The sequence below is a fragment of the Mandrillus leucophaeus genome, unplaced genomic scaffold (genome assembly GCF_000951045.1).
Source record: "Mandrillus leucophaeus isolate KB7577 unplaced genomic scaffold, Mleu.le_1.0 Scaffold533, whole genome shotgun sequence".
Classification (NCBI taxonomy): domain Eukaryota; kingdom Metazoa; phylum Chordata; class Mammalia; order Primates; family Cercopithecidae; genus Mandrillus; species Mandrillus leucophaeus.
The window spans coordinates 332,133-342,004 of NW_012105731.1; the positions used below are offsets into that span (position 1 = coordinate 332,133).

General features: G+C 46.4%; 1 protein-coding gene across 1 annotated transcript in view; it reads right to left on the reverse strand.

Annotated features, from left to right (window-relative positions):
* The window catches only part of OPCML (opioid binding protein/cell adhesion molecule-like), a 930,171-nt gene that overhangs the window by 294,987 nt on the left and 625,312 nt on the right, over positions 1-9,872 (reverse strand). The window contains exon 2 of the mRNA XM_011997211.1: positions 9,087-9,171. Coding sequence (XP_011852601.1) covers positions 9,087-9,171 — 85 coding nt within the window. The remainder of the gene's footprint in view (positions 1-9,086; positions 9,172-9,872) is intronic.

Genomic DNA, 9,872 nt, shown 5'->3' on the forward strand with positions numbered 1-9,872 from the left:
ACTCCTTTTTTTCTCCATCACAGGAGGTTCCAAACAATGACCAGGAGGCATCAGTGGGTAGTCAAGGTGGCCCGATAACTGGGACACAGGGCGTGTGTCTGAAAATAAACTGTTTAATTGCACATGAGCAGGGTAGACAGGAGCCAGTGTCACTTGGCCTAGACCTCTCCTGCTGCCTGGATGTGAAGTGGTGTCCAGAAAGATCCTTTGGGTGAACAGGCAGACGGTAAGCACTGGAAACAATACAACAAACTCCAAAACTTCAGAAAGCATTCAGAAATATCTTTGAGAAATGTTTCCATATTATCTTCTTCTAATTACACTTACTTTTCTTCAACATTGGCATTCACAATAAATAGAAAATTACCGTATTCATTTTTCTCTCTTTTGCGTAATTACTTCTACAACAACGTTGTTTTCTGTTATTCTTCATTGCTGGTATATAGCATTTTGGGTAATTGTGAGTTGAATTGTCTTCTGTGGACTAGCCAGAAAACTTAACAACCACTGATAACATTCTTTATTCTGATTATGCAGTGGAAACTTGGTTAATTGAGATGCCATAAATCTTCAGATCCACTGAAAATGTTTAATATTCAAAACCAATTTCTAAAAATTTTATTCATCAGCACTTTTTTTTTTTTTTTTTTTTGAGACAGAGTCTAGCTCTGTTGCCCAGGCTGAAGTGCAGTGGCCGGATCTCAGCTCACTGCAAGCTCCGCCTCCTGGGTTCACGCCATTCTCCTGCCTCAGCCTCCCGAGTAGCTGGGACTATAGGCGCCCGCCACCTCGCCCGACTAGTTTTTTGTATTTTTAGTAGAGACGGGGTTTCACCGTGTTAGCCAGGATGGTCTCCATCTCCTGACCTCGTGATCTGCCCGTCTCGGCCTCCCAAAGTGCTGGGATTACAGGCGTCAGCCACCGCGCCGGGCCTTGATCAGCACTTTCTTGGGAAGCCAGGTCAAGACCTTCAGCATCGCTTTGATTTAAGTACTATGTATCTCCAGGGACCAGCAAGTCAAAGCGAGTCACATGGTTTTCTCTGGGGTATGAATCCGTGGCAAGGCCTATGCTCTCTGTGTTCATGGTCTTAAATTAAAACGTGAATATAAGGATGAGAGGGAGGATATTGGGGTGACATATTTTAGGGTTTAAACAAATTACTTCTCCTTCTATACTTTGGTATCCCTCATCTTCACAGGTCTCATTGTTGGGTTCTTACCAAGAAGTGACCGGCTCACGCTGTCTTAGTTTGCAGGCCCTTTGAGGTTCCACATGTGCTATGGGAGGTCAAGTAACAGGAGAGTACAACATTTAGGGCAGGTTCAAAGCCATGAGCACCAATGATGCCCCGTTGAACGTGTTGGGCCCTGTCATGTTGCTCAGTGTTTGCAGCGTGCACCATTTCCAGCCTCAGAAGGTGGTACTAGATGGGCTTCACTTGAGTGCGGGTGAGGGGAGGGAAGCTCCACAAAGCAAGGAGATTCTAAAGCTGGGACAGCAGACAGCTGCAGCCTTCAACTGAAACGCACATTTCCTGACCTCCGGGAACAGAAAGGATGTGTTTGGTTTATTTCCGCTTGTGGCACTTGGAAGTTTTCTCTGTCCTCTATATCCGGGGAGGACTCTACATGTATATACTATGAAACTATGAAATTGAAAAGAAGCAGAAAGGTTTTCTAGGAGCAGATGCAGACTCTGACACATGATAACCACGTGACCAAAGGCAAAGTGGTTTAACTGTTCTAAACCTGGACCCCTAGGCTGTTAATAGGGATTGTAATGGTCTGAAAATTACATGAAGTGTTAGGTAATTACTGTGGCATCTGACACATAGCAAACCATGTACAACAGGAGCTTTTGTTTGTGTCAATAGCATCAGCATGTCCCCACCCCACAACCTTCCCTCACCCCTGGGCTCTTGCAGGTTTTGTTAAAGGCTCTGCAGTGTTATCTTGTAGTGGAGCACGGTGCAGACAGTTCCCTTCTCTCAACTTCTCTACCAGGAAAGCTATACACAGATCTAGGCTAGGCAGTGCTGAGCAGCCTGGATATCACAGCTTCAATGCTCACTTCTTAAAAGAAAATACACCAGGGTATAAAAAGCATCAAGCAGGCAGTGTCATTTATTGGGAGACAACAGGGGCCTGAGAATGGACCAAGATGAAAAGAGTGCACCCCTCCCCCAGACCCATTTCATGCAAACTTGAGCTCCAATTACACCTAACAGGAGCAAGAGCGGCTTCACTCAAGGCAAACAATAAACAAACAAACCTGAAATAATTTGGTGCTGTCTTGTATATGTTAGAAAAAAGAAAGAAAGAAAATGAAGAAAAGTTAGCTCTTGGTTTCTAACTTACTAGGCAATGCAAATTTCTGCCGGCCCTAAAGATGTCTTGGACTGTAATTCCCTCTTCTCATCTCATGACTGAAGACAGCTTCCCGTTAATAATAAGTAATTTTAAAAGTCCTCCCCTGGGAAGGTCAAATGAGACCTGCTTGACTCTTCCTCTCCACTGCGTCTTGCTGCCGGATCCCATCAGATCTGTAAAAACTGCCGCCAGACCGGCTCCCCAGCGCCCCCAGAGCGAGCCACCTAGTGAGCACGGCGAGTGGGCCGAGGGCAGAGTCCTTTTTTAGAAACCAGAAGGAAAGGAAATGAGAAAGACAGAGCTACACCGAGTCCGAGGGCCAAATTTACTTAAAAAGGTTAAACAATTACCCAAAGGGCTTAGATAAGAGCTGCTGATTTTTCCAGAAAGGTTCAGAAAGCCATGGAACATGTATTTCTAATGCTTTAAAACATCTTCTCCCATGGCCTGCTTCAGAGAGAGGGAGCGCGTGCCCATGCGTGTGTGTGTGTGTGGGTGGTGTGCGGTGTGTGTGTGGTGTGCGGTGTGTGTGTGGAGTGTGTGTGGTGTGTGTGGTGTGCGTGTGGTGTCTGTGTTTGTGTGGTGTGTGTATGTGTGTGTATGCCTGGAGTGTGTGTGGTGTGTGTGGTGTGTGTGTGGTGTATGTGTGTGTTTGTGTGGTGTGTGTATGTGTGGAGTGTGTGGTGTGTGTGGTGTGTGGTGTGTGTGTGTGTTTGTGTGGTTTGTATGTGTGGAGTGTGTGTGCGGTGTGTGTGTGGTGTGTGTGGTGTGTGTGTGGTGTGTGTGTGGTGTGTGTGGTGTGTGTGGTGTGTGTGTGGTGTGTGTGGTGTGTTTGTGTGGTGTATGTGTGCATGGTGTGTGTGGTGTGTGTGTGGTGTGTTTGTGTGTTGTATGTGTGTGTGTGTGGTTTGTATGTATGTGCGGAGTGTGTGTGTGGTGTGTGTGGTGTGTGTGGTGTGTGTGGTGTATGTATGTGTGTGGTGTGTGTGTGTGGTGTGTGTGGTGTGTGTTTGTGTGGTGTGTGTGTGTGGTGTGTGTTTGTGTGGTGTGTGTGTGGTGTATGTGTGTGTGGTGTGTGTGTGTGGAGTGTGTGGTGTGTGTTTGTGTGGTGTATGTGTGTGGTGTGTGTGGAGTATGTGTGTGGTGTGTTTCTGTGTTGTGTGTGTGTGTGGTGTGTGTGTGGTGTATGTGTGTGTGTGGTGTGTGTGTGTGGAATGTATGTGTGGGGGGTGTGTGGTGTGTGAGTGGTGTGTGTGGGGTGTATGGTGTGTGTGGGGTGGTATGTGGTGTGTGTGTGATGTGTGTGTGTGTGGTGTGTGTGTGTTGTGTGTGTGTGGAGTGTGGTGTGTGTGTGTGTGTGTAGTGTGTGGGGGGGTGTATGTGTGTGTGTTTGTGTGGTGTGTGTGTGTTTGTGTGGTGTGTGTGTGCTGGGGAGGCAGACTCATTCCCACCAATCAGGGATGTCAGAGAGTGTCACGGAGTCAATATAGCCTTGCTCTCCCAGGCCTGCTGGATCCTGCAACCATGACCCAACCCAGGACATGCCAACCTCCTTGCTGCCTCCCTGCATTGTGTATCTTCTTGGGCCCACAAGGCCCTGTCTCTGCAGAGACAGGTACACTTTCCAAGTGTGTTTCTCTACTGCTGCTAAAAAGCAGTAATACTACTGCTCTTCACTCTGCCACCCTGCTTGTTGTCTTGCCCTCAGGGATAGTGAAGACTTTGCATAGTTTGGATCAGACTGCCATCACTGGTAGATTCAACCGTCCCCTCTGGCAAGTGATTTGGGTGAAATCCAAAAGTCCCTCAGGCCTCCAAGACCTCTAACCAACTGCTGTGCCTGAATATCCCAGGATCATATTTTGAAGATAATAAAATTGTTTAGATATAAGAGTTTCATTGCTGTAGAGGCAATAATACACTAGAAGTGGTTGTTTCCCATTAAGACGGATTAAAGCATTAAACCAATAGTTATTTGTTTTAATCTTTAGTATCCACCACAGTATCTGTCGTCAATAATACATAAGGCACAGCTCCTAAGCTCCAGGAGCCCCCAGACTAACCATAATCACACATGAAAAAATAGGTCCTAGTGTGTATCTGTGCAGCGAGGGTTACTGGAACTCTGACGAGGGCAATTCTTGACCACTCGCAGAAAGAATTCTGGGTGGAACTGTGAAAAGCCTAATACACTTTAAAGCTGTGTGTAAGTGTGGGGATAGAGGAAGAACAAGATGGAGCGTACAAAACTGAAAAACATTTGAGAGTATTGTCAGTTGTTATTGAGGAGTTCAACTTAGTACCAGTAATAACTTGCACATATATGTTGCTTTATGGCTCATGGAACAACCCATATACTTCCTTTCATCTGATAATGCAGACCAGGTTTAATAGATACTGTTCCTGTATGTACACAATTCAACTGAAATGTTCAAGGCCGTGGAGTTAGTGAGAGGTAGAGTAAGAATCCATCCCAGGTGCCTAGGCCCCCAAACACTGAGCTTTCTAGGGCATTGACATTGCCCATGAGGTGCAGGCACACATGGGGAAGATGCTTCCTTGGAAAGCAGGGACACTGGATAAGCCTTGCTCAGAGGCTCTAGAGCCAGAAAGGGCTTTAGAGCAGTGTTCTCGATTCTGGCTCCACATCAGAAATACTGGAAAAGATGTTTTCAATGGCCACATCCATCCCCAAACCCAGGAATTTTGACATCATCAATCTGGGATGGAATTCCTAGCATCATCAATTCCTGGCAATGGAATTTCTAAAAAGCATCCCAGATAACTCCAACCAGGTTCGTGCCACCACTTGAGAGGTCCTTTATGGACCTGTCCCTGCTTGAGTCTCTCTTAATGTCTTTATCTTCCCAGACTAGGAGTAAAGTCTTTAAATGTACCCAGTTCTTATTCATCCTGGGCAACTGAAACACTGAAATGGAAAAATCAGGTGTTTGTTTTGAATAGTCTAATGGCGACTCAAAATCTTCTCATTTACATAAAAAAGAACTGAAGGTAGGTGCAAAGTACGGAAACACACCCAGGCAAACAACAGAACTTTATCTTTGGAAACTCTACTGCCCAGGTTGCTTTGGCAAAATCCCACTGCTCAGATTATTCCTTGGCAGTAGTTAAACCTCAAATACTTGATTTTGAATGGATTAGTTCAGAACTCCAAATGAAAATGCAGGGACATTTTAGAAAAGAGCCATTAAGCATAATCCCAGATCAGCAAGCCTGGATCAGCAAAACTGATTATCCTGCTGTTGAAATAAAAAACACAAAACACCGAAACAAAAGCAAACCAGAAAGAAAACCCCGTATGTTGGTCGGAACTTTTCCCATTGAGTGGAACAGTTACAGCAACAACCTTGCCTCCACCTCACCACAGCCCCTCAAAATGTTCATGTACACAGATGATGTGGACCCACAGAGGAACTCAAGCAAACCTGGAGGAGATTGAGGCCTGTGAAGAAAGCACAACTGGCCATCATTCACTCTGCTGAGATGGCTTAATAGACACCAGCTGACCACACTGAGCATCCTGGGCTCCTTTACTGATGTGGGCATTGATTCAGACACATGACTTCTTGATTCTTGTCATATCTAATCTAATAGAGAGCACAGAACATTTTCAACCCAACAGCAGATAATTGTAATGAAGTGATTCTGGCCAAGAGGGCCCATTTGTAATAATGAATTCAAATCAGATTCATGGAAGCTATAATTCAACCATAGTGAATAGCACCTTCATTTTCCATATCATCTCCTCTTCCAAGAGGGCAAAATAACTCAATATTCAAATAATTATTTTTACTTTTCAAGTAGCCCTATGAAGTAGTTATGAGGAAGATAATATTGCCTCACTTATAGAAAATGAGTTTCATCCACGTTCAAAACTTCAGTGTCATCTTTGGCACAGCACTTCCTAATGTCCCTCAGAGCAATCAAAGACCTGTCACAACAAAACTGATATCCCAAAGGAGGGAAATCATTCTTCTCTAAGCTGTGCAGTTTTTTCTCTGGGAAATTTAAAGGCAGACCCAGGTTTCTTGACTCCTTTGCTTTTCCTACTAGGTCTCTCTCCTCTTCATGGGACTTCATTCAAGATTTAAAACAGATTCAAGATACTTTGACCCAGGACAACCACATTAAAAGTGTTTTCCGTGTGATGGGCATGGGTATCATTCAGTGTTTTTTGGTGCATTCTAAACATGCAATGCGCTTGGAACACTCAGTTCCCAAGTAATGAATCCCTAATGAATGTCTTTAAGGAGACAAAAGAGTAAGAAACCATACTTAAGAATTACAACTTACACAGCAAAAAACACCACCAAATAAAACATGGTATATTTACCTAGGGTTAAAGCCACGGGCTTCCAGAAACGGAAAACATGGACTCTCCCTCGGAGTACTGACAAATCAGTTATTTGTTAAGATGGGCACACAGCACACAACTCTTAACCAATAGAGCAAAAGAGTAAAAACAAAAGGAGAGAGATGGGGACATACAGAAATTTGCAGACGATGTTTATGTTCTTTTAAGAAACACTGTGGTAGCAGTGAAATCAAAACCTTAAAAAATCAAGGAATAAGAAGACTTAAGTGATAAAGACAAAAAAGAAAGAAAATAATGAGTAACAGATGAACGTATACATTATGGGAGCATCTGATAAAAACGAAGGAAGAAAATAATAAAAGAGAAGATGACATGAGCTAAGAGAATGAGGATTTAAAGAGATTAAAATGTAGATAACGTGCTGAATTTCTCTATTCTGGGGTAAATGTATAGAAGAGACGCAAAATCAACATGAGACATGTGCTTACTTAAACAAAAATTACACCATGCAACCAGGTAACAGATAACAGTTATGCTAGAACATGTAAGTTATTCTTTTTCTCTGCAAAGAACAAAAAGCAACTATTCAGCTTTTCTTTTTTTATTCCCATCCCCATTCCCAAGCCCAGCTGCTCAACATTAGAACTGAGATCATGAAAACAGGCCAACAGCTAATAAAAAATTGGTAGATCGAAGCTGGCCCTCTGCTGGTGGAATCGTCTTCTTGCATCTCAGAAAGCAGAAAGCTCAAGTTTTCAAGCTTTCTGGTTTAATTTGGGGGGAAAGGAAGAGGACAGAGGATTTTGGAAAATTCGGGGCTCAGATCCTATTCAGTGCTAGACCTCTTAGCCCCCAGTGGCACATTAGATGGTAAAGAGGTGTGTGGCAGCATCAACATCCCTGAACACTAGTAATATTTACTGACATTTCCTTGGTTAACATGTATTATAACCTGTGTGCTATTCATATCTTTAAGCCAACTAGTCTACTGCAAATGCTTATTGGGAAATGTTCCCAGATTCCTCATGGAACCTTCTTTGAAGCAATGAAGTAGGGATATTACATTCTAGTCTGGGGCAGGCTGAGCGGTACCCACATGGCCAGGAGGACTTTTCCCTCACATCTACCATCTAAAAGGCCTCTCAATTCTCCTTTTTTCTCCATTTGCTTTGGGCTTCTGAGAAACAGCACACAGGGTTCTGGGACCTGTTCTCTAACTTAAAAAAAGATCCAGCTAAGTATCACCCCAAGTGGCAGAAGGCAACCTTCACCCTTGCGCTTAGGGAAAGAATTCTGGTGTCCCAGAGACCTGTCTTTCCTCCTCCAGGGAGAGGCTTGTCTAGATGCAGGAAAGGTTCCACCAGGAAAGCCAAGGGAGGAACAGGAAGAACTCCCACCCTCACACTCTCCTAGGAGAAGCCAGGCATTCTGGCTGCAGAATCTGGGTCAGGATGTTTTATTTTCACCATAACCATCAAAGTCATCGGCAGGGCAAATGCATTCGCCCTGTGTACATTGTGAGACATAGTTAAGCTGGGACGTCCCTGAATCTGTCTCCTAGGACCAGAACTGCCTCATTAAAGGGATAAAAGATGATATCTGCTGAGCTGGTGGAAAGTGGTGGCTGCATTTTTATTAAAGTCTCTGCCGCAGCAAGCCCAGTCCCCAAAGGTTCATATTCCAAGATTCTCCCCCTCTCTGCCTGGAGCATGCAAGTGATTCTCTGTAACTCATTAAGGTAAAACAAAAAGCTCTCCTATTGTGCTTTTCACATAGGACTGATGTTGTTGCATAAAAGCTACATGTTTCCTTTCCTTGGACCCAGCCTGCAAAAATAAAACTGCTCTAATAATTTACAATAGGGACCCTAGGAGCACTACACCAGGTTTGGCAGGAGTCCTGGGTCTTGAGAAGACTCACAACAGGCCGTGGCCTGGCACTGGTATTTGCACAGCCTTACATTTGAGGTGCATCTCTGATAGGGGCTAGCCTGGTGGCCCTGAGGACGATCCTGCCTCATCATGTACCTTCTGGCCTGTGACAGCCATCCAAGGGGCTCAGGCTAGCCACCCAGTGTTTCAAATCCATGCCCTCATGTTCTCATCTTGGTGCCCACGCAGGAGAGAATCTAGCCTGTCATGGCTTCATAGAACCATGGAGTCCCACACGTGGACTTCGAGGTTCACGCATAAGATCCTGGAGCGGCATAGACGGAGCACACGACAAACCCGTCCAGGGGCACGGCGGTCGGCACGGCAGCGCGCAAGCGGGCGCCCCTCGGGCCTGCACAAGGCCCTCGCGCTCCGGTCCCCCTCTCCCCACCTCTGCCCAGCGACCGCAGCCCAGGGGCCCGGCCCCGCGGAAGGACAGCTCCCTACCTGAGGGTGGCGCTCTCCCCCTGCCGGACCGTCACGTTGTCCATAGCTTTGGGGAAGGTGGCATCTCCGCTGCGCACGGGCACTCCTGTGGGTACAAGGAACAGCAGCCTGAGAGACACGACCACGAGGCACTTCCAGGGCAGGAACAGGTACCCACAGACCCCCATCCTCGACAGCCACAACTTCCCAGAACTCCGGCAGCCGCACGGTCCTGGTCCCCCGCCCCGCGCACCAGCCGGCTCAGGAAGCGGTGCGGGGAGGAGGGAAGGGGCAGAGCTCGCCAGGAGCAGGGGGACGGAGAAGAGAGGAGTCCAGGCTCTCCGGGGTCCAAGAATTCTTCCTCAGATCCTGCCTCTGCTTTCCAGCCTGGCAGAACCAGATGCCCCCTCCTGCATCCAAAAAGCGCTTTCTTGACGCTCCCCTGGGGAGGAGGGAGGCAGCCCGGAGGGGAGAGGAGGTAGCAAGGTGCGGGGATGAAGGTCACAGATTGCGCTTTCTCTGCCTCTCTCTTCGAGACGCTACTTTAAGATTCAGTTGGGCACGTTCTGCAGAGCTCTGGCATCAAAAGTTTATAACCCAAAGAAGGAGGCAAGTGTCTCTGACATGCAGAAGCTGTCATAAAAAGCCGCGGCTTCAAGGAGAGGAGCAAATGTTTTATTGGATCACACACGTGTACAGATGTACGTGTCCCCCAGCCCCAAGCCTCGCATCTGGAACCCCAGGCCGGCGGCAAAAAGTTCCAAGGCGGGGACGCGCAGCCGGCGCAGCCAGGGTCCTCCGGTCGGT